Raw genomic sequence first — 24,671 nt, forward strand, 5'->3', positions numbered from 1 at the left:
CTTCTGTTCTTTGAGCGTCTATGTCCCTCACAGTGGCGGGTTAAGGCCACTGTGAGATATCTGGAAGGATTTCTCTGAGAACCGGTATTTAGATCCTCCAGATCTGGTTCATTTGTTTGTTGCTTGTTTACTCATTCATTCATTTATTGAGAATATACAAATGTTACCATACCTTGCAGAGGGCAGCTTTCTTGGACAGACACTTTCCTGAAGTCAGAGGCCAAGCAGTTGGGAAGTAGACAGCAACATACAGCCGGAATCTGCCCATCCCTCGGCACCGCCACCACACTTCCCCTGGTCCCAGCCACTGCCACCTCTTCTTTGGTTGACCGCGGTAGCCCGCTAACTCCTCTCTCCATTCTCTCCTTTCCTCCTGCCCACCTCGTGGGCCAGTCTCAAAAAAAGTCAGAGCGCCCTTTTTTTGTAACCATTTTTAAAAATTGAAGTATAGTTAACTTATAATGTTGTTAGTTTCAGAATGCTCTTTTTAAAATGCAATTTAAAGTATGTCGCTTCCCTGCTCAGAATTCTACAGCGACTCACCATTTCGCTCAGGGTGGAAGCCCCAGTCCTTATGATGACCTGGCAGGTCACTGGATCTTGCCCTGCCCCAGGACGGCTCTTAGCTCTCTGGTCACTATCCTCACACACACCCACTCCAGCCACGTGGCCCCTCGCTCGCCCTCCATCACCTCGGGTGTACGTCTGGGGGTGCTGTGCACTGCCACCCCTTCACTCTTTTCTTGCAATCCCAATTCAGTGCCCTTGATGTGCAGTCTATTTCAGAATGCTGCGTTCCCTGCAGCCTCAGCACAGGAGACAGCAGGGCGGTCTGGAGTTTGGACATGTTCAGAAACACTAGTCTCTTCATTAAGGATTTCCTCGTCTGCTTCTACCTGAAGCCAAACATCTGGATGGAATATGCAGAAGCCAGACCACATGTCTGGGGGTTCTTCACATGCTAACAGAACACAGACCATCTGGGGACTGTTGCTGTTTCACTCTTCATCCTTGTTAAGGTTCAGTTACTTTAAGTTCAACAAACGTTTGTTTACTCCAGCTTTTTGCCTTTTTTTTTTTTTTTAATCTTTTCAATAGAGAAATGAACAAGTCCCACCATGAAGGAACTGGCAGGCTAGAGGAATGGGTGACATGTCACAGGTAATTCTACCCAACTCCACCCAGTGCCACGTGAAGGTCCCAGGTCTGGATCCAGCGGCTGCTTCATGGAGGGACGCCCGAAAGACAAATCAGAGGCCATCAGTGAGCTGGAACCTCGGAAGCTGTAGTCTTTCAAGGTAATGAAACTGAGCCCAGAGCTCAGTTGTTGCCTCTGTACAATGAGGGGAACACCTTTGGGGTGTCCAAGGCTGGAGTGGACAGTAAGGAAAAGAATTTGAGGTCATGGTATAGGGGCACTGCTGTCCTTATCAGGCAACAGGGGAGAGGTGCATGCAATTTACAAATCCTCTGACTTTAAAAGTACAGTTTAACCCATGGGCTAATCAAATGGAAGGGTGTTGGCACTTTTGAAAGTAGATCCTCCCTTGCTGTATTTACCGGGTAAACATTTCCTCATCGCTTAAGACGCAGCGTAATTGCCCTCACCCTCCTGGAGAAGTCTTCTCAACTGTGAGTACACTGGCCATTTCTGTCTGTCTGCAGCCACCTTTCACCAGGCTAAGTTCTGCCATACTTTCGACCCCACCATGTTCTCACTGTTTATGTCTGGGACCTGACACAGACCAGATGGAAGGGAATGCGCGTCCCCCTCCCTGGATCCTCTAGGGCCGGGCATCTTTTGCACTCCAGTGTGGCACCTTCTCCAGACACCCTCCAGGGAGCAAGTTCTGAAGGGATGACAGGGAAGGGACAGAAGGACCCTGCATGGCTGAGATGGGAGATATAGGAAGACAGGGACAGTGCCCGAGGGCACACATCGTCAAGCCCTTGGGCTTTCTCTCAGCACAGAGGATGTTTTTGGACATGCACCGCTCTGCCATGGGTAGATATGGGGCATCTTGGGGGCACCTTCCTTTGTTTTCCAAGCCTTCCATGATACATGCGCTATTTTTTTAACTGTTTATTTTCTATTGGACTATAGTTGATTAACAATGCACTATTTATGATGATAGTTTTAAAAGACACTAGACAAAATTCTGATGCTCCCAGACACATAGATTATTGTTCTTTGGTCTTGCAGGAAACCCTTCTCCCTAGTATCTATCAGAGTCTCTGTTCCTGAGAAGGCAGTAGAATAATCAGTTGCCTGCAAGGTTGCACAGGAAAAAGAACTTGATTGAAAACCAGAGCAGATGATTCCCATCTGCTCTGAGCAGGCTTTTCTTCCCGGTCCTTTGGAATCTTTGGCCAGGATGGCTTCTTGGTAGCAAGGGTCCATCTCCATGCTGGGAATGGCGAAAGGCAAGTTCCTATGCTGATGCCAGATCTCTTCCTACCCCAAATGCTGCCACGTAACATCTCAGAAAGTTGTTCCTCTTGTTCTGTCTAGATTTAGAGACTGGTTTCAGCTGCTGACGTGGCGCTTCTACTGTCTGTCCAATCTGAATGTTGAGCGTGGTCAAACCCGGCTGTGTCGATGGGTCAAGTCTGCTCAGCCACAGGGAAGGGGGTGATTGGACCAGTCTGTCACTTCAGTGCTTTTCCCTGAGCACATTCTATGCACTGAGGCTTGTGCCAGGAGCCTGAGGGAAACAGAGAGGGACGCGACTGAGTCCCCCCACACGGGAGCTGGGGGTGACAGAAATAACATAACTCAGGCTGAACATGTTCAAAAGCAAGATGCATTTGTTTTGCCTACAAACTCACTCCTATTTTGTAAATGATCCTGCCCCCGACCCAGTCACTCGCTCATACCAGAGACCTGACGTTCATCCTGGATTTTTCCCTCTCTCTTCCCCCCCAAAAATGATCCTAAATTCTCTAGATTCTTTTTCTGTTCCTCCTTTTCCATCTCATGGGCTCTGCCTCCGTCCAGCCATTTCTTTGATCTCCCTGAATCTCCCATGCCATCCCTTCTACATGAGAGCTCATGACAATTTCCTTTTAAAAACTTGCCAGTGACTTTCCATATCTTTCTGGGTCAAGCATGTCCAGGCATCTGAAAACCAGGTGACCTCCATGATGCAGCCCCATGGGACATTTCCCATCTCATTTCTCCCTCTTCTCTTTTGGGAGTCAAAGCAGGTTCTTTACACCCTCCAGGATTCAGTTCGCTTTCCCAATGCCTCCCGCTTTCTTTGGTGACTTTCATCCTGTCTAGAATGTATCTCTTTTTGCCCAAATACTACCTGTCACACTTAGCTCAAATGCCACTTCCTACAGGAAGCCTTCCCTGATCTTCCAATACGAGGGCATCTTTCTCTCCTCCAAATCTCTTGAAGACTTTGAAACCGAGCAGGACCCTGTGAGGCCCTCCCGGGTACGAAAGCCTTTCCGTGTCCCCTGTTTCTTAATTATACGATAAAGCCTTCAGCCTCCTAGACCTTCCCTGAGTTCCAAACAGCAGAGTCAAACAGTTGCTAATCAGGGAAGGGAGGGAACACAGAAACAAAGGAGGAATAATTAAGAAACTATGGTGCAGCGATTAAAGCAGGATCCTGGTTTCTTCTCAGGGAATATACATAATACCTTTGAGTTCTTCTGCAGGAACTAAGGCCCCCCACCCAGGTGGAGGATGGCAACGTCAAGTTGAGCACAAGATCCTTGGAGCACAACCCTGTTACCTCACCGCCAACCAGTCAGAAGAAAGTCACACATCCTGCAACCCTCACCCCAAATTTTGCCTACAAAAACTTCTCCCTGAAAACCTTCAGGGAGTTGGGTTTTTTTCCGAACATGAGCCACCCCTTCTCCTTGCTTGGTCCTGCAATAACCCTTTCTCTGCTCCAGACTCCGCCATTTCAGTCTGTTGGCCTCACTGTGTGTCAGGTACACAAACCTGTGTTTGGTGACAACTGTTTGCAGAAGCTTTGTAACTAGAGCAGAAGCTTGAGATAAAACGGGCTTGGGCTGGAAATTTGATTAAGCCACGGAATAAACAGGTGCTCTTAGGGGGTTAACCTCTCTAAGCCTCAGTTTTTTCATCCATGAAATGGAGAATCCTCCTGCTTCCTACATTCGTTGTGAGGGTGAGAGATGACATATGCAAAACACTTAGTGCAATGTCCATTAGTAGGGGTTTGATAAAGGGTGGGTATTATTATTATTTGAGGCCATAATTATGCACTCGCTCTCTTTAAGCTATGGGGGTATTGGCCAAGGCTCCCGCCCGAGACCTGAGTGCTTCTCAAGGGGTGAGGGGTGGCTGTCCCAGGGCCTGCCTGGTGGGTGATGAACTGCTGGGGACATGGCGGGCGGGGGGGGCGGTGTCTGCTCTGGAGCTGCTGAGGGTACAGAGCCGTCGCAGAGAACAGCAGGCTCAGGGCTCACGCTATCAAAGGCCCGAGGCCCCAGAAGGACGAGCTTGTTTCATTAAAACAAAGAGAAGGGTTTCCTTGAAAATCCCACTTCTTCCCAGATTTCCCTCTCGGCTGCTTCTGTGGTCACACATGTTTCCGATGAATCCACATTCAAGTGAATTTCGGTCGACAAATAACTCGATACAGCTCTTTGGTGGGAGAGAATTCCTTCGGGATGAGGTCATGGTTTGGCTACAGTAAAATTAAAAATAACCCAGAACCCCCCGCCGCCTGGGCTGGCTTCAACCCAGGACAGTGCATTTGGGAACCATTATCGGGTTTATCGGGGTAACGTATCGCAGAAAACCTGCTTCTGTTTATAGACCATTTTATTATTCCGTTTTGACATTTCCCTTTTTTCTTCAACCTTTTTCCCCCTTAAGCAAATATCTATTAGACCGAGTTGAAACGTGAGCCATCCAAACATACTCTTTTTCAACTTCAGGCTAAAGCAGGTCTGACTAGAAGCAGAAATGCTTAAATGAAAAGTTATGATTTACTTTCTTTCTAAAGGGAAACAGTGTCAGAAAGAGAATTTTATGTGACAAGGGAACATTCGGAGCACAGAATGACAGCTGGCAGCTGACACAGGCCTTGCCTGGGAAAGGAGTGATACTTAGAAGGCTGGGCATGATCCCACCCGGCACCTCCCACCCCCAGGCACACCGGGAACCATGCACAGGCAGAACCTCAGTTACTTCCAAAACGGCAAAGCTCCCGGATTGGATTGTAGGCATAACGATGGTCAGATCAGGAAGACAACTTCGCAATAACACAGCAGTCTTTGTGCCCGTTATCTTACTGTTGGATAAACGGAGGCCCACAAGGTGGCAGTGACTTGCCCAAGGTAACTCCACTGAGGTATGGTATTAACGGGGTTGGGTCTTAGGCCAGAGCTCAGACGGTGTGAGCTTGAGGGCCAGCTCTGCCCCGTGATCTTAGGCAAAGAGACTTGGCTTTATTGTGCCTCCAGTCTATTGACTGACTGTAAAATGGGATAATAATTTCTGTCTTGTTTGCATCATACCCCTACGGACGATCCAAAGAAGACCCAGCTAGTATAGCAGATATTTACCGAGTGCTTCCTACGTGCTCTGCACTGTTCTAAGCCTTCACAGAACCCACTTACCACTCACAGCAACCCCACCAGTTAGATACCAGAGTGATGCCCATCCTGGGGATGAGGGAGCTGAGTGCGACTCAGAGAAGTTCAGTTACGTGAGCAAGGTTACGTCGCTGGAGGATGATAGAGGCTTGATTTGAGCCTAGAGCGTCCCACACCAGAGCCTGTGCTCTTGACTCCAACCAGTGGGTCTCTGGGACCTATTAACTCCGAGCGCAGATGCAAAGGTGAAACACCAGGATTCCTGCTTCCTGCTCCATGGCCTTTACAGGACCCTGAACTGCCCCAGCTTCTGGAGGGGGAGGTGGTCAGCCTACTTTCCTACCCTTTCTCTCAGGCCTGGGGCAACAGATTAAATGATGACATGGAAAGATGGTTTGAATTCTCTTTGCATGCATCTGAGTACAGACCTGAAAGGCATGTGTGCTGGTGAGGGCTGGGAGTTCGAGAGGCGGGCCTTTCCTGAAGGAGGGCTCCCCCCCGCCACACACACACACACACACGCACACACACACACACCGTGGTTGCCGAATCGCGCTCTGCCCTTGCGTTTGCTCCCCTCCCCTCTTCCTCTTTCATTTCGATTTATTGCTCCCGGGCCTGACTACCTCCTGGCTTGCCTCTTCACAAGCCCCTGGATTCTGGGATGATCTGATGACCTGGCCCCCAACTTCCTCTTTAATCTCCACCTTCCTCTCCCTTTCGTCCTCTGGGTGTGTGTGTGTGTGTGTGTGTGTGTGCGTGTGTGTGACCAGTTCTCGAATGCATCAAGTTCTCCCCCCACCTAGGGGCTGTTACGTCTGCCCAGAATGTCCCACACCCCACACTTCACCCTTCCGATCCTGGTCCAAACAGCTTTCCTCAGACACAACTTCCATGCTCCTCAGTCTTAATTAATCTCCCCCAACACCTCCGTACTTCTCTCATAGAACCATTTCTTTCCCTTTGCGCCCTTCTTACCCTTTGCACTCAGACATGCATTTTTTAAATCTATCTCTTTATTTAGACCAGGGATCTACAAACTCTCTATTACGGTCATAAACTTTTAATTACAACCCACGTGGCCTACGAGTTAAAAAAAAGAGTTTTACATTGTAAATGGCTATGTAAGCACCTGCAGAGTATCTTTGATTTTGCTTCTTCACCTTGCAAAACCTGAAATATTTTTATTTATATTTATCTTTTAAGATGAAGTTTGCTAACCTGTTCTAGACCGTGAGCCCATTACAGCAGAGACTGGATGTCTACTCTGCATATCCAGTACCTGACCCAGTGCCTGGCGTGTAGTCGATGTTCAATAAATATCGGTGTCCTGAAATGATCAATGGATTCTTTCTTCCTTCTAGCTCCCCCCAGGGGGAGGCAAGAAGTTTAGTAGGAAGAATTCACACTGCATCCAAAATCTCATTTGAACTCCGAATTTGAACTCTGCTGTTTACTAGCTGTGGGACTCTGGATAAGTCATTGTCTTTGAACCTCAAACCTATTATCCTTTAAGTGAAATTAGTAATTGGAAGGATGCAATAAGGTGATAAATACGAAGATGACTTAGCAAAATGTAAAGACCGTATAAAATATTAATTACTGTCATAATAATTTACGTTATTGTGCCAAATGTCAATTTATCACCTCTCAGCTCCCAAGCACCTTTCATTGCTTGCTCTGTGATAATGGAGAAGGACCCTGTACATATTTTCTCTTTGCCAGTTCACACAGCATTTAGCTCTCTCGGTACAGGGCGCTCAGGAGACACCTCAGAAGGAAGGGGCTCCTCCTCTTGCTGCTGAGCTGCTTCTTGCTCCTGTCATTCTGCTGCCAGCATCACATTCGGGGACAGTCACCAGTGTTTACTCCCGGCAAGTTTCAGTTGTACCTCTACGGACAATTTCCCTTTGATTTTCAGTGGTAGCTCCGCGGGCAGATCCCTACTGAGTCCCCCAGGCAGTCCAGTGGCCAGCTTCCCAGCCTGGCCCGCACACAGTAGGTTCCCAGCTTGCCATTCATGGCTGTGGGTCCCCACCCATCTGTCTCAACCTGCCTGTTCCTAGACGGGGTATTTCCTTTCGGCCACTTTCAGCTGAAGTTCCCTACCCACCAGCCTCAGCCTAGTGTCTGTGGACCAGCGTTGACCTGGGGTAACACAGTGAACTTCCCTGCCATCCAGCAGAGTATAAATGGCACCTTCCCCAGCGAGGTGAAGCCCATCCTTGGAGAGGGCCTCTGCCTTCCAAGTTTATTTCTTCCTTAGGTGCTCTCCGTCAACCTTAGGGAATTCTTTAGAGTACTCTTTACTCCTTTATAGATTAATTATAACTGTTATAGTTAATAATTCCTTATATATTTTTCTGTTCAAATAACTGTATGCCATCTCTCTCCTGATTCAACCTTGACTGAGACTGAATTGTTATCGGGAATGGTCTCAGGAGATAGACACACAAAGTTGGGATTGAGGGATTGGCTTGGTTGTGTCTCTGAACTCGAGTGTAGTGCTATTTTTTGCCAATAGGAAATGAGGTGCTAGCAATCCATGGCATGCAATGGCATCGCCATTAGTCCAGCTGTCGCCTGTGGTTGAAGGTGATAAAAGTGCCAACTGAAGACATGCCTTGGAAGCCCGTGGCCTTTGCGGCAGTAATGATGACAATGGGACTGTGGTGTGGGAGGGGTCTTCAAAGTGCACTTGAGCCATTACTGAAAGAAAGTGACAAACGCTAGTCCTTTCACTGTCAGCTCAAATCACAGATTGAGGAGCAGAGAGCTTCCAAGACGGTCCTAAAATATGTTCTCATTTCTTATAGCTTCAGGGCTGATATTGTGGAAAAAATCAACAAAAAATGTATTCCGCAAGTTACTGAGTTACAATAACAGTTGAGTTCAGAGTCTTGCCAAGTTTCTCATGCGAAAGCGAGGACACTTATTAGGAAAGATTAGGAGACTAAAACTAGGATTGAGAACATCTGGTTGGCCGCAGATGAAACTGACAATCTTAAGCCTCCAAATCACTCTGGATTTCCCTTGGCACTGAAATTAGCTTGTTCTCCTGTACACTGGAGTTAGACCCACATTCCTGTACCTGAAAACCTTATTATTTAATTTTACCTGGGGTAGATGACTTAAGAGTGGACAATCAGTCTCTTTAAGATCTACCACAATCGCCCTCTGTTGCCAACAGACCCACAGTTAGAGTCACATCATTTTATGCTCCAGAGATAAGTACCTATTAAGGCCCAGGTGGAAATAGCTTACACCCAGAAGAATGGAAATTGTGCTACTATATTGGCAGAAACTTGGGGAACGTGAGTAAGAATGGATTTTATGGGCGTTCAGCCAGGGAGGGTAGACTATAACAATAGATTGGACCAAATTCATTGGTATTACTAGAAGTTCCACATAACATGTTAACTCATGCATCCAGGGGTGGCTCTAACAGCTCACCTGGGAGCTGTGAGCCGGCAGGAGAGGTGGGGTTTGTACAGTGAAGAGATACGGAGAATTTCTGGTCTCATCTCCACCCTGCAAAAGTCCATGACTCTGCTTGGGAAAAAAACCACATAGATCCACGTGAAAACGAATCAAAAATAATCTCTCAGGAAGGCAGCCACCTTGAAACAGCAGGAAAATAAGCAGCATAAACAGTCAGAACTGTGGCGCTCAGGGAAGAGAAACTCTTACAGGCTGGAGGACTGTTCCGTGGAAGGAAGGAAAGGGCTTTTGTGGGAGCTGGAGATGCCTAGGTTTGAGGAGCCCAGGAGAATAGTGGTAAGTGAGAGCGAGAGGCAGGTTTTTAGATCAAGACTGAAAGTGTGGCCACAGACCAGGGCTCATGAGATCTGTGGAGCTCAACAATTATCCCACAGATGCTTAGGGCAAGTCAAGGCCCCAACAGGGCACTGACTCCTAATGTGTAAAGCACACCCCCTGAGCTCAGCATCTTCAACCTGTGCCCAGGGCTGTAATACCTCCTCTCCAGATCCTAACACGTTAGGCATGAACTTTACACTTTCCTCCCGGAGCCCATACATCCGGGCATTTACTATCATCACTGTCTGATCCAAGAGCATCCGGGCTCTGAAGAGTAGGAATCACCACAGCTGTGTGTTAACCTCCTTGTTGATTCTAGTTTCTTGTCTGAGGAATAGACCTCTTTCCTGAGGTGGCTGGATGGAAAGTCTGCTCTTTTTAGGAGAGATGCTGCTCCTACCCTAGAAGTGTGGCCGACACTCATACCAATGGCTGACAATCACAGTAACTGGATTTTGACAAGATACAGTAGACCTCTCAGAAGAGGGTACCCACGTATCATCAGCACGGAAAAAAAAAATCAGTGGACTTTCTTCGTTCTGCCTTTTGGACATTGATGTCCACGGTATTGTCTTGTTTTAGCCTTCTGACCATTTGTCATGGTTGGTTAGTCAAAAGTGCTGCTAAAGGAACTATAACCCTCCCAGGGCAAGGTGCATGGCCAAGAGGAGGATATGCGTTGTATCTGGGTCCAGATTGGGGTGTGTTTAAAACCTGTTACGGTCTGATGCTGGATCTTCTCTCTGGAAGCTGAGCTGCTCTCCAGCTGGAGACAGTCGAATCAGCGCAATGGGAGAGTCACTCAGTGGGCCAGGTGGGGTCAGAAAGTCTAGCTGACCTTCCCCACAAGGAGATTCTCTTCCATTCTTGTCTGGGATGATCTGATTTATATCTTTGATATTGAAGGCAGTTCCTGATATAGGCATGTTGCGTTGGAGACAGCAGAGAGCAGGCAGGGATCTAGCCTTCACCAGTAGGTTGGTCACCATCACAAACTGCAGGAGAAGGACCGGGAAGTGAAGGAGCTGGACAACAGGGCGCATGAAGGAGAGCCGAAGAAATGGGGGGAAGAAGAGAAATGTAGACAGGGCTTAGTCAGTGTCTCCGGACCTCTGGGAACTGGGGGTAAACGCACTTTGCTTGGTTTCAGTTTCTACCCATTCCCTTCCTTCCAAAGGACTGTAATGGAGAGTAAATAAATGTTTGAATAATGAAGGAAGATCCAAAAAGTAGATCCAGAATCAAGTGAATGTAAGGTAAAACCAAGATATATTTTAGTTGAATATAAAGAATGCATTAAAAATCAATGTCAAAGAGCTAACAGAGCAGCGTTCCTTTGGGGGTATAAGCTCCCCACCACCGGGGTGTGTAGGCATCAGCAGAATGGCCCATTCCTAGGAGTGCCATGAAAAGGCGTTCTGAACGGCATAGCACCCAGGGACACAGGCCAAGCTGTCGCCCTCTGGATTTATGCTGCTCAAGCTGTGAGATACACAGGTGAGGCGGTCACTTGGGATTGCCAAACTCCACAGACCACAGCAGGGAAAGGAGGGCTTCCCTTGTTCATGGATCCATTGCTAAATTCATGCATGTTAACAACCCTGGTTGGTCAGTATCTCAAGCTTTTCTCTTGAGTAAAGCACAAACCTGTAAAAAGAAACAAGAGAAGACACAGAGAGCTGGGTGACTGGCACAAGGCTAAATTGGATATGCCATGAGTAATAAAATAAAGATGAAATATGCCTTATTATTTGAAAGTTTTCACTAAATCTATTAGAAATATTTAATTGCAGCTATAAAAGTTGTCATCAAAATGGCCTACCCTAATGTGAACATAAAAAGAGTAGACAATGAAATCTTCATTAGTTAATTAAAATTTCTTAATTTAATGGAGTGTCATCCTGATAAAGTTAAATAAATATGGTTTCTCTGTAGTTTACAAATGAAACCGTGAAAATAAAAACAGTTCAAAAGAATAACACTCTGTCTGTGTTTCGCTCATTCATTCATTCCATGCCCTCACTATAGTTACTGCAACACACGAGCTGTCAAATGTCAGAGCCGGAAGGACCCACGGCAATGCGTGAGACTCCGTAAACATATCTACATGCCCAGATGATTGTCAATGCTCAACCAGGGCTCATTCAGAGGAAGAAACACTGGGGACCAAAAGCACTTGCACTTTATTAGGGATAAAACATTTCATCTGTAAGGATCTTGCTTTAATGGCAGCATTACAGTCATTATCTGTCCTCACTGGGGCAACTGCTCAGTGTAGATGCCAGTGACTGTGTTAAATTGAACATGGGGTGAAAGAATGAAGACGATTGGATGCCTGTCTCTCCCACGACTGCATGGCACTCATTCCTCACAGATCTCAAAGTGAGTTTAGAAACTCCATTAACTGATAAAAGTCCCAGCACAGGACTTGCTGTAGGCAAATGCAATAACATCGGCCCCGGTGAAAAGGTGGACCAACCCCAAGGACCCAGCAGGTGGCATTATTCTGACCTTAGGACATGAGCTGTGTTAACCAGCTGGTGTGTCCAGATCCACTTGGTAAAGGATTCCCTTTCCCCTCCCATCACACCTCTACTTTGATGAGTGATAGTCATGCACACCACCTGAGCTGAAATCGATCCTGGATCTAGATCTAGTCTTCAGAGATTGACTGACATCATCATTTCTCAACCCTCCATTCATATCCCCTCACCACCTCATGAAGCTGTATCTTCCCTAGCTCTGAAACATATCAGTCCCTAGACTGTGGAGTCCCCAAGGCCCAAGATCCAACTTTGACTTTACTTAGGGCCATAGCAACTGGCAAAAGCTAGCATGTAGAGAAGAACCCCACAAGATGACGAGAGCCACGCATGCTGATGGAGAAGCAGTGTGACCCAGTCTCTCACTTCTCATCTACACCATGGCGATTTATCACTGAGCCTGGCTTCCTGCAGGACGCTTCAGCCTTTAAACCTTCATATGTATTAGCTGTGCAGACACCCATGTTCAAAATATTGCCCACGTTTCCAGGCCCAGTTTATGGATCACAGGCGCTAGGGAGATGGCCCTGATAAAACTCCATCTTCACAATCTATATTCCCATTCTTTAGGGAGTCAGAACCATAGAGCTCCTGGGAAGCTTCCATAACCTCTGAACCAGTAGTTTTCAAAGTGTGAAGTTCAGTGTCTTTGTTCTATAGTGCTTCACAGAGATCAGGCAGAGATCACACCTGCTCAGGTAGGTGTCCCGACCCATCACCTCCACCGTGTCAACAAGCGCGACGTATGCTTGTTTACCGGCTGGGATTCTAGTTAAGTTTTTATTTGAACAAAGGGGTTTTTAGGCAAAAATATGGAAATCCAAAGGTCTAAATCAGTGTTTCTTAAAATAAATCACATCGATGCATATGGAAAATGAGGATTTCTTGGCTTCTTGCAAAGAAATTCTGATTCAGTACGTCTGAAATAGAAGCCAGAAAAGTGCTTTGCAGAAAATTGTCCAGGAGGTTTTGACACTGACGTTTCAAGGACTGGGGAGCTTGCAAGCCCTCTTCCATAGAACTTTCAGCCATGTAATTCCTCTTCAATAGAACTTTCTGCCATGATGGAAATGCTCTCTCTCTCTCTGTGTCACTACAGTAGTCATTATATGTGGCTACCGAACATTTGAAATGTGGCTAGTAAGACTGAGGAACTAAATTTTAAAATTTACTTAATTTTACCTAACAAATTTAAGTAGTTACATGTGGTTAGTAGCTACCACATGGATGGTACAATACTGATGTTCTCCCTGTGAAAAAGTCTGCCCTGTAACATCCTTAACGGTTAGACATACATTTTTTTTTTCAAAGACCTCTTTGCCTACGACGAAACATTTTCGGGTTGGGTTGCATTAATTAATTTGCTTATCTCCTATTCAATATGTATCTGGAATATATGGATAAACAAATTAGGGTCCCTTTCTTCAAAAAGCTCAGTATCTAGTGAAGAAGATTTTAGTCAGGGAAACCAGCAAGTCCAGTCACGTCAAAAGAAGTAAAGAGATTCCGATCTTGGCAGACTGATTTTAATTCATTCTGAGTCCTTCAGTTTCTAACATCCACGAGCGCTTTATATCAGGTAAGTTTCTGCTTCAATAGTTAGAGCCGCTATGGAACTCCAGCAATCACCTGCTGATGGGGAGGACCACGGCAATTAAAGGCACAGGCTCTGGAATGAGACAGCTTGGGTCCTGATCTTCCATCTGATCTTTATTAGCTGTGTGCCCTTGGGAAACTTATCCAACCTCCCTGTGCCTCAGTTTTCTCATCTGTAAAATGGGGATAGTACTATCACCTACCCTCAGCTATTGCTGTGAAGAGTAATTGGGATAAAGTATGCTAAGTGCTGAAACCACTGCCTATACATACACACAATGAGAGCCCATAATCGGGCAAGTTTCTGTAGCACAGTGATTGACAGCGTGAACTCTGGAACTCGGCTGCCTGGTTTAGAATCCCAGACCTGCCACTTACAGCTCTGAGAACCTGGAGCATTTACTTCACTTCTTTGTGCCTCAATTTTCTCCTCTGTAAAAATGGGATTTATTAAATGGTAGGGATCGTGTAGAGAGGTTAATATGCATAATTAACTTACGGTCTAGCTCCTGGTACAATGCATAAGCATTTATATTTATTTGTACCCTTACTGCTAATTGTTGGTTTTCTCTCTTCAGTCTATATTTTCCAAGCCATCCTCCCACACATCAGTCAGAATAATCTCTGAAAGGCAGAAATTTGACCGTGTCATGTTTCAGTTTAAAGTCTTTCCATATCTTCCTATCACCCTCATAGCCTTTCACTTTCTTGTTTGGCCTCACCTCTCATTGGGTTTCCATCTTTTATCTCCCACCTCCAGGAAAAACAGAACCCATATGCCCCATCCATATAAAGCCCCTGATGGTGTTATGGCCTCTTGCCTTTGCACGTGACACTATTTCTATCTGAAACAGTTGCCCTCTATCCCTTGCCCCTCTGGGGGGTATCAAAGCCCTTCGAGTCTTCAAAGCTCAGCTGCCTTTGCCAAGATAACCTCCTTGACTTCCCCGCAACCAGGCTAGGTTAGGTTTCCCATGTCCTTCCTGTCACGTGACTTTCTGTTTATCTGTATCATAATACTTATCGAATTGAATCATATTTATGTCCCCCCAATAGAATGTGAATTTTCTGACTTTCATAACCATATCATTGGCAATTAGCACATGGGTTTTATACTCAATGTAAGTAAGTCAGTAAGTGAGGAATAAAAAAAAAAAGGGGGACCGAGTTCTGGGCAATAAATAAAGGATATTTTCGTAGAGAACTTCCTCCCTTTTATCCCTGGGTCAATGATCTTCACTTATCACCACAAGAATTCAGAGATGTTAATTTGACACCCCTTTGAAAAAAACTGTACATGTGAAACTACAATTCCACAGGTACAGTTTAGTTATCTTGAGGTTACAAAATGAGCCAATAACAGGTAGTTTAAATCAACATACCATGCATGGCTGCTTCTCAAACAGCCCAACTCTGTCTAAGGCTAGAAGGGGACATTTATTAAAAACACTGGCAAAGTCTGTCAGAGTGAGACCTTTCATATCCATAATTCCTACCATCTGTAACATCTTATGTTACATAAGATCCCAAATTACCAGTAGCAGTGTTAATCCAGCATCTGTCCTAAATATTTTTAGATGTTCTTTATACACTCTACTTAGCTCCCCTTTCTGTTTTCATAAATGTATGTGCTTTACTTGCCACAATTAATTTTATGCTGACTTTATCATATCATGGGACAATCCAAAATCCTTTGGGATGATTTTTCAGAAGTAGTATAAGGTATAAAAACAAGTTATATTGAAACCAAAGAAAAAATTCCAAGTCTCTTAATTAAAAAGAGGCATTCAAGTTTTCTCCTCCCACCATAAAGTATTACACATATAATTTCCTACAGGGTTATTATTTCTATCTAGATAAGAAGTTACTGTATAAAATTTGTGTTATTATTGGTAATAAAAGGAAAAAATACACTTCCAGTAAACTATTAATGCTAATGATTTCAGATTGCATCTAGTCTGTTCTTCACCTGCATGAGAGAGCTATTTACTCTTCAAGTTACACTTTGACATAAAGAAACTCTTAGTCAAATAAATATGAGCTAATATTTACCGTCTGATAAATAAGAAGGTTCTACACCTCTGCATCTCTGTGTCTTTTGTAATGGTAACACGATCTCATATTCCTGAATAGCATTGTCTGCCTTGTGAAGTACTGAGCTACTCTTTGATACAAATTTAGAAGCAAAGGCTGGAAATTATACCCCAAAGAGCCTTAAGAAATAAAACCTTATCATTGGCACACTTTACAAATGGATGGAGATGATTTTGTGTGTAACGTACAAGATGGGTTCCCACACCAGATCCCCGAGGCCTATCCAAGATGCCAGGGGCAGCTGTCAGTGGCCTGCCGGAGGCTGGACTTTCTCTCTCCACTTTTCTGTTTCCCGGCTTTCTCTGAAATGAAGGAAGGTTGCTCAGTCCATTCACAAGTGCAGCCCAGGGGGCTGGCAAACTGTGCATGGGTGCTCCAGCATCCAGTCTTCAAGGAGATGATATTTAGGAGTTTCTGTACAGCTCCTTAGAGAGTTTCGGAAGGACTGGGCCCTTCTTGACCTCAGAAGTAACTTGCTCAACAGCGCATCTGTTATTAGGTCCTCCTCCTGCCCTGTCTCTTTCTCTCTGTTCTCCTGCCCCTGCTCCCTGGGTTCATCTCCTAAATAAACTACTTGTGACTAAGTCCTAGCATTAGGCTCTGCTTCTGGGGGGAATTCAAACTAAGATATCAGGCTACAAAGAAAACCTTGATTAATTCCAAAATGATAGCAATGGTATAGGTCACACATTCTGATCATGATACAATACTAGTAACATTAATGACAAAAACTGGAGTACAAAGCCCAACAAAATCCTTAACTCTTTAGATATTTAAAATTACGCCTAAATTATGCATAAATGGAAGAAAAATTACACTCAGAGTATAAAATAACCTAGTAAAAATGATAATGAGGTGAAGCTAAAGGTGTTATCATAGAAAAATGCATTTCCTAAAAGAGTTTTTTCATGAACAGAGGAAAAAAAAACACTAAATATTCCACATAAGACATTATAAAAATAAGAAAGGTAAAAAATACAATAAGGAACTTTAACAAAGTGGGAAATAATGAAGATAAAAAATTACTACAATAGACAATAAATATGACCAACGATTGGTCACTAGGTGCAAGGCCCTTTGTCACATTTTTATAATTAACATAATTTCACAGATGATAAAATTGAGGCACAAATAAAGTTGCCCAAGATTACACATTTAGTAAGTTACGTGACCTGAATGAAAACCTAGGCTGCCGTTTGGACTTTGAGTACCTTCCCTCTCTTAAATCGTGAACTGCTCTTCAATAGCTACTTCTTACAACATACACACACATGCACGTGTGCATACATGTATATACAAACATGAACAGATAAATTATGTTTTTGTCTGGTCAAGGTAAAAAAAAGAAACACAAATTCAAAAATGTTAATTCTAAGGAAGTAGATGTAACCACAGGTAAAGAGAAAATAATAAATAATTTCTAGAAGGTTTTGCTATTTTTAAATGTGGATAAAATGTACCGTTTTCTATGAAAATGCAAACTACTTAAATCAAAAGAAATGTATAGACTACATGAACAAACCTCACAAATATGGAAAAATTCAACACTACTTACTGAGAATACCTGCCTAAAAATGTCAGTTGACATGGTTTCTTAAGTGACTAATGTTAGATCTTCAAATGGTACATAATTATTATTTTTTAAATTACAGAGTTGATTGAAAAAAAAAGATTCTTTTAAAGAAGTCTCAGATGTGGATTACTATTTCTATGACATATTTGGGCAAGAAAAAAAATGAGACCTAAGCACAGCTGTTCACCACTAATCTCTCCGGTACCACCTAAATCTGAGAATGGTATAATGGAGATGGGAACATGGTAACATGCAGGAAAGAGTAACTAACTTCGTTTGGGTAAAGCATGGAAAGAGTCAAAGAAGAAGAGCCATTTGAGCAATGTCTTAAAGGATGAACAGGATTTCACAAGACAAATTAGGGGAAGTAGAATTTCAGGCAGAAGGAACAATGTTATTAGCAATGTTATAAATATGAAGAAAATAGATGTTATGTCAGAAAACTGTGAATGTTTTTTATAGCATGGAAAAATGGGATGCATGCTTGATAGAAGGTAAGTGAGATGGGAAAATTAAGTTGTTAGTTTGATTAAGCAGCGTTTCTGCAGAATGCTAATGTCCATGAGAAATCATAGATGTTCTGTGAAATATGAATTCTGTAGACAAATGCATTTAAGAATTGCTACATATCATATGCTCTAGCCTCCTGTGGAGATTTACAATGAATAAAAAATTCTAGTAGAAAAAAGAATAAGTAAATAAAATAATCTGTTTAACCTGTTTCACAAGTACTTGAAAATTGGTTTTCTTTTCATGGAACACCAATTAACATCTCCGAGACTACAGTTCAGGGAACTTGCTAAAGGCAATAGTACGGCACAACATTGTCAAACATATGTCACAGAAAGATGTGTTAGCTGTATGCAGAATGGACTAGAGGAGGGAGAAAGGAGAGGCTGAGTGACCTTCTAAAGAAGAGATGGTAAAGCTTGGAGTAAATAAAGCAAAATGAACTGAGGAGAATTTGACAGATTTTGAGAGCTCTTTAAAAAGGATATTTGTTACGTCTTAATAATCAGCTGGAGGAATAGGGGTAAAGAAGAGGAGAGATTTATTTTTATGAGTTTGAATTTTAAAATATTGTGAATATGAAAACGCAAGATGATATATGGGCCTTTCCAAAAACTACTTCCTGCCCATCTTATGTGATATTCAGAAGTCCCAATACAAAGAAAAATGCTTTTCCAGCTACCGTGAAACTTTCATTTTATAAGGAACATATTGTCTTGATAACCAGAGTTCTAGAGACAAAGTTGAACCAACGCATAGGACTTATGGATTCCAGGGTACGTGGCGGTGGACGGTCAGGGCGACAGGCCTAGATTGCTGTCCAAGGTGCTGAATTGATTGGTCAAGTTATTGGAAATTGCTTCACTTGCGTTTCTGCCTCTGCCTCAAGGTCAACTCTCTGATGGAGTAGCAGCCTAGCACCAGACCAAGCAAAACTTCATCCAACTAGCATGTCTGCCCTTGCCGGAACTAGCTGACTCTGACTTGTGATCAAGACAACAGCTTGATTTCTCAGTTGGACTCCTGGCAGATCTGCTGCAAGCTGCAAACTCTCTGTGTCCACAGAGGCTAAAAATACCCTGACAGGTAGGTAAACATTTCCTCCACGAATGAAGTCGACCAGTCAGAGGAGCTGGTAGTTTGTGGCTGCGGATGGCTGTGAGCTGTAGAAATTAATCATCAGGGTCTCATTTCAGCACACTCAAGTTTCAGGACCCTGAAATTTTCTCTCTGCAAGCAGCTCCTATTGGCTACTGACCTATGTTGACCTTGACACTCTGTAGGTCACATTTGCTGCCCACAGGAACTTACAAATCTAATGGACAAACCAAACACATGATTTAAAGTACTGTGCAGTGGCCTATATTTAACATCAAATACGTTAAATGCATTAGGAGGCAAAAGGAAAGGATTAGCATGGACTGGGTTAGTTAGGTAAAGCTTCATGGAGGAAGTAGATCATCAAGTTTACTTGAAGCCCAAGTAAACTTCAGATAGACAGTGAGGAAGAGGGTGTGCGTTAAAGACAGCATCACGGGAGTGGAAATGCCCACGCAACATTTTGGAGACAGTAAATACTCACCTGGTTCAGCCTAGAGCTCCCTATCCTTTCATCCTCCCCACCCATATTCACATGTAACACCACCACCTTTATAACTTCTCCCCATAGTGATAGCATTATTTCTATCACACAAAAGGGATAAAAAAAATCCTTTCAAATCTACTGAAATTTGGAGGGAGATAATTTTATAGCCTCTTCCAAGTACTTTTGATATTTTCTAGAGACAAGCTTCTTCAAGGTGTAAGAAGCCTTTTAGAACTACCAGTCCTCGAGTCACAACATTGACAACTATAGCTCTTGGGTGGCTTAGGAATGTTAATAAAATATAGCTTCTGACTTGAGAAAAAGCCTGTTATGGGGCAAACAAGGACAATTTAAAATGAACAGAAAGTGCAGGCAGAGAGAAAGAGGAATCTGGAAATATGATTTGATAGTGAAAACTGGAAGATCTTGTAGAGAAAAGACTATTTTGAGTTTACAAGAACTTTCAGCCTAAAAGGCGCTTTCTAAACTAAATTCTGGGACATCAGGCAAGGGAAGAGCTAGAGTAATAAAAATACAGTCCCAGGAACCTGATGTGACCAGGGCAGAAAAATTCCCTTCTTTGGAGTTTGACCTGTGAGCTGGAGCAGACAGAATGGCCAGGACCTTTCTGTTTACTGAGTAAGAGGTACATGTAGGATGTACTCAGGCAGGGTGGAGGTTACTAGTAGCAACCAGGATTTTGGTGTTGGATAGATTAATGTGCTTAATGAATATGACTAGTTTAAATCAATTAATCAACATTATACAGTATTATTTAATTGGTCATTTACATTGTGATGACTAATTATCCTACACACCTTTCAAACAGCAAACATCTAGAAATTCTGTCTGCTTGCTGCTAACTTAAAGCACGAAATCAGGGGTGACTACAGATTGCAAACATTCACCAGGTTTCATCTGTACCATCTGAGCTCTTCTTTACCATCCTTCCAAGAGAACTCTGATTAACAACCAAATTTCTGGTTGGTATGAAGGATATTCAGTTCCGCACCACCAGCTGTGCTCCTCTTGACACACTTATGCTTACTCATTTCTTTTTCATGTCTTTTGACTCTCATCACTTATTTAATTAGGGTCTCTCTCTCCCCTTCTTCTCTCTCTCTCCTCTCTCCAAGGCCCCTTTCATTTTCTCTCTTTCCAGCTTTTGTCCGTTTATACTTTGTGTCAATTTACAGAAAATTTACCATTCCTATTCATTTCCCTTTGTGTTTTGTATATGGTATCATGGAAGGTCTCTCCTGGGGACTCTAACCCACTGAGAGCACACACAATTAGGTCTTAGGTGATGAGCTTGAAAGGTTCAGGGATTAAAAGTAATGCTCTAGAAAAGTTTCAGTGTTTAATAGTTAAGAGAATTGCTTTAGAGTTTACGTTGCCTGAAAAATGAACTTTTGTGGAATAGGCTATTTGCTAATTTTGCCAAATCCATAAAGTGCTACTGTACTCAAGAGAAAAAATAAAAGAGCAAATAAATGCTCTCATATTTCTTGGCATCCTTGAATAAGTTAAGTCTCATGCAACTCTAGATGTCAGTCACGTATCTCCGTATTTTATGCCTTTAAAAAAAAATAATGGGGGTCTTTGCTGAAATGAATAAATACAGCTGGTACCAAGACTAGTTCATTTTGGGTATTTCAGATTTTGGGTATATGAAGTAATTGAGGCAGAGAGAGGTGAAGGGCAGCTGGTGTGATTTCCTGGTCCGCAGAGCAGGTGTTTAGCAAATATCTATGTTTAGTAAGTATCTGTGATCATGTGCTTCCTACCCACTTAACTTGAACATCATATAAAAGAGGTGTATTTTTAAATATATGTACCAAACTTTAATTTTCATTTCACACTCAAAACTTCTGTACAAAAAGAGGCAAAGCAGGCAAAAAAAATTACAGGGACTTCAGCAAACAATATACAACAACTTTTAAACAGCTTTGTGTATGCAGCAGCCTTTACAGATGTAGTGGGGAAATTGGGTTCCAAAGTTTTTGTTTCTTGAAGATAAAATTCCAATGTTTATTATTAACATCTAGAAAAATTTGTATCTGTCTGGGATACAAGATTGAATGAGAAGTTTCTGATGTCTACTGCACCGTTAGATTCCAAGATTGAGAGAGCTTCATTTTTCTTTTGAGAAAGCATGAAATTACTGTTAGTTAAATGTGATGATGTATTAAAAACCTCAGTTTACCATTAATAACTTGATACAATGGTGACGGCTAGGAGCAAACACCGATGAAGCATGATATTAACTAATAGTTAAAGGATAGTATCCAGGATTCCCTTTCTGGTTGTTAATTAATACTCCAGCCCCAGTGGGCCACCACAATTCAAAACATTCATTGTCACTTTGTTTTACTAATGCCTAGTGGCACATAAAAGGTTTCCAAGAACAAAGTTATAATGCCAAAGTAGCAGTGCATCTGAGAAATGTAATTTTCACCTTGTTGCTTGCCCCAAAATAAATATCTGAGTAATGGAAAACACTTTTCTTTGAAAACGATGAGACATGAGATATGAAATATAGTTAACAGGGACATGGATACTGTGGCTAGCACTTTCCCCTGAACAACTCACAGGCTGTGGACACATGTGCATGCAGCACAAAAAGCTGTGATTTTTCAAAGATGTCTGATGCCTGGTGGACAGGCTGTTAAAAGAATTTGTCTCCCACAACTCCGGGGTGGACCCAAGGCCCATCACCTGTTAGTGATCACAGACATTCAGTTAACCGTCCCCCTGATAGTCAGAGGCAATAGTTCAGGTCCTGGGCGTTTGCGAATCCATGTACTAGTGGATCTTGGCTTTGAAACAAGGTGGCTTGGCTAAATCGGGGCAGACCGGCAGCCTCTCCCCTATGTTTGGTCCCATTTGATAGAAAGTCTAATTAAAAATTATAAACGTGCTCAACTATTTACTCTGCAAGTCCTTTCCCCTCTCCAAGACTTCATCTCCTTCCCTGATATGGGAGGAAAGTAAACCCAGTGACGATAAACATTGAGTGCATCTATACTTCTAGTCTCGACAGTTGTTTCCCAAAGATAACATGGGCCTGCCAAGTAAAAGAACATTTCTTAAGCTGAATATTTAATGAATTTGTTTACCCAGTGTTATCCTAATTTCTGGCTTCCTCTAGGGTTTTACAATGCCTAGGTTTGGAAAGGTCTTGAAAGCCATCTAGTGCATTTCTGTTCTGATGAGAGAACCCTCATCCAAGCAGCTGTACTTGTTCAGCTGGAAAAGCTCCAAGGAAAAGGGCCTTTCCTCTCCTTGTTGACTGACATTTAGATACAGGCTGGGTAATCTGTTCTGTCACTTGAATGGATTTCTTTGTGAAACATAAACAAAACCAAAGTATGTCTCTCCTCTTCTTGGGAGGACTCAAGGGAATGCCAGCTGGCCACCAAAGTCAGGAAAGTAATGGTGTGACAGCTCATTCCTTGGGACATTGTGAATGACACCAAACCCTGATACAACCAAACCCAACTTTGGGAATTACCATTCCCTGGGCAACTCTTTCCTTCCATCAGAAATAGGCAAGCAATTAGATGGTTCAGGCCGAGGGGTTATTTAAAAGCGTCCAGTACCACCCCCATAGTATGTATGCATAGGCCACGTGGTGAAAAAGAAAGGGCATGGAGTCAGGAACGAGGCATCCTGGGTTCTAGTCCTACATGGGGGTGATCCTGTTAGACGTCATCCTCTGTCTCATTTTTCCACTTGGAGACCAGAATAGAAGATTTCCAAGATTCCATTCTAAGCTCTGTCTGCAGACACAATGACCCTTGTCATACTGCTAAGCATCAAGACAAGGTGGGGTGATGCTTACTGGACTCTACTTACAAAGGAAGGATGTGAGAGTCAGTCTTTTTAGTGGCTCACAGTCTTGTAGGACTACTGGAGATTATCTGTTTTATTTGCCCATTTTATAGATGAGGAAAGTGAGACACAGAGAACTTAAGTGAATTTCCCAAGATCACTCTGTGAACAACAGGGCTAGGACTTAATCCAGGTACTCAAACCAGAGTTTATACATTGCAACAAGCTAGCAGTTGGGTCATAAAGGAGCTGCCATTTAAATATTAGATAACCAGAAAACGAAAATCTCCCCTCTAAGTTCCTCTAGTTTTCTGGTAACTAATTAAGTGTCTAGGTCTCTGATGGCACATGGATGGTCCCCAGAGGACGGGGCTCCTATTAGGAGGGGGTGTGTACGCAGTGCTCCACAGACAACAGGAATGTTAGCAACCTTACCCACAATTTTAGCCAGAGCTCCATTTCCCTGTCCCTGGAGACAGAAGGTTGAAGCAGAGAGATGACTGTCCTGTCGCCTGGGTGCCCTTCCTCCCCACCTGTGCCCCACTTCCACGACAGCCACCAACCCATCCACAACAGCACATCTATCTATCCTTGCTTCCCTCCCATGAACTGATGCAAACACACTGATTTTTCCTCTTGCAAAATGGAAAGGGAACATTAGGGGGTATAAATCAAAACAGGAAGAGAGTATGCTGATAAATAAAATACATTCAACAAAAAAGTTGCACGTGTGCTGCGCTGTCTGAGGAAAGAGAGGGGGTGTGCTGAATTCCAAACACTTGGCTTTGTGTCTCCACGTGCATTTGTCTTTTCTGGGATCCCTCTCTCTCTGTCAGGATAACAGCTGTGTTTCTTGTAGTTGAGCTGACCCAGGAAATCAAATACTTCGTGTTTCTATAACTATACTTCCCAGAGAGATTACACATCTAGAATTAAAACATGACCACAAGCTATTAGGAATTTCTGATTGTTAAAGGTGTAAGGAACTCCAGTAGCAAAGATCAATGTCTCCAAAATTTTCCTTTTGGAGAAGCGGTTTTCCTTTCAGCCATCGAAGATAAGGCTCTCCAGTCAATTTATGCTCTGCTGGGTTGAGTCAGTCGGGATACAAATTAAGGTCCATATATTTCAGGGACAAGAAGGAAACGGTTATGTAAATACACAAGTATTAACATCAATCTGTATTAAATTATGTAAACATATACATCTTCTGAGGTCAGTTCAAAGATCCTCTTCACTGAGCAAAGCTTTACTGAAGCATGGCTCGAATCTGTTTGGAAGTCGATTCATCATTCAAGTGTTTTGTAGTGAACCTGGATGGAGAGAAAATGATGGCGGTCAGTGTGCAAACAGCACTCTGAGAAAGCTTCGATCGTGACTCTCCAGCTCATCTTTACCTTGGGAGACATAACTGATATTTAGAAATCAAACTTGGCATTGGTTCTTTAGACAAAGAGCCACACTTCAATGCCCAGAGCAGTCTGAGATTTAATATTTGATCCTTCCTTCCAAAGGAGTTTTATGTTATGGT

At 43.3% G+C, this 24,671-nt stretch overlaps 1 protein-coding gene across 1 annotated transcript in view; it reads right to left on the bottom strand.

Annotated features, from left to right (window-relative positions):
- Positions 1-24,389: 24,389 nt before the first annotated feature.
- The window catches only part of CYRIA (CYFIP related Rac1 interactor A), a gene marked incomplete at its 3' end in the record, with an annotated part of 55,606 nt that continues 55,324 nt past the window's right edge, over positions 24,390-24,671 (bottom strand). Inside the window, exon 11 of the mRNA XM_082851548.1 lies at positions 24,390-24,453. Within this exon, the coding sequence (XP_082707674.1) occupies positions 24,390-24,453 (64 nt within the window). The remainder of the gene's footprint in view (positions 24,454-24,671) is intronic.

The sequence above is a fragment of the Leucopleurus acutus genome, assembly GCF_964270905.1.
Source record: "Leucopleurus acutus genome assembly, chromosome: 12".
Taxonomy (NCBI): Eukaryota; Metazoa; Chordata; class Mammalia; order Artiodactyla; family Delphinidae; genus Leucopleurus; species Leucopleurus acutus.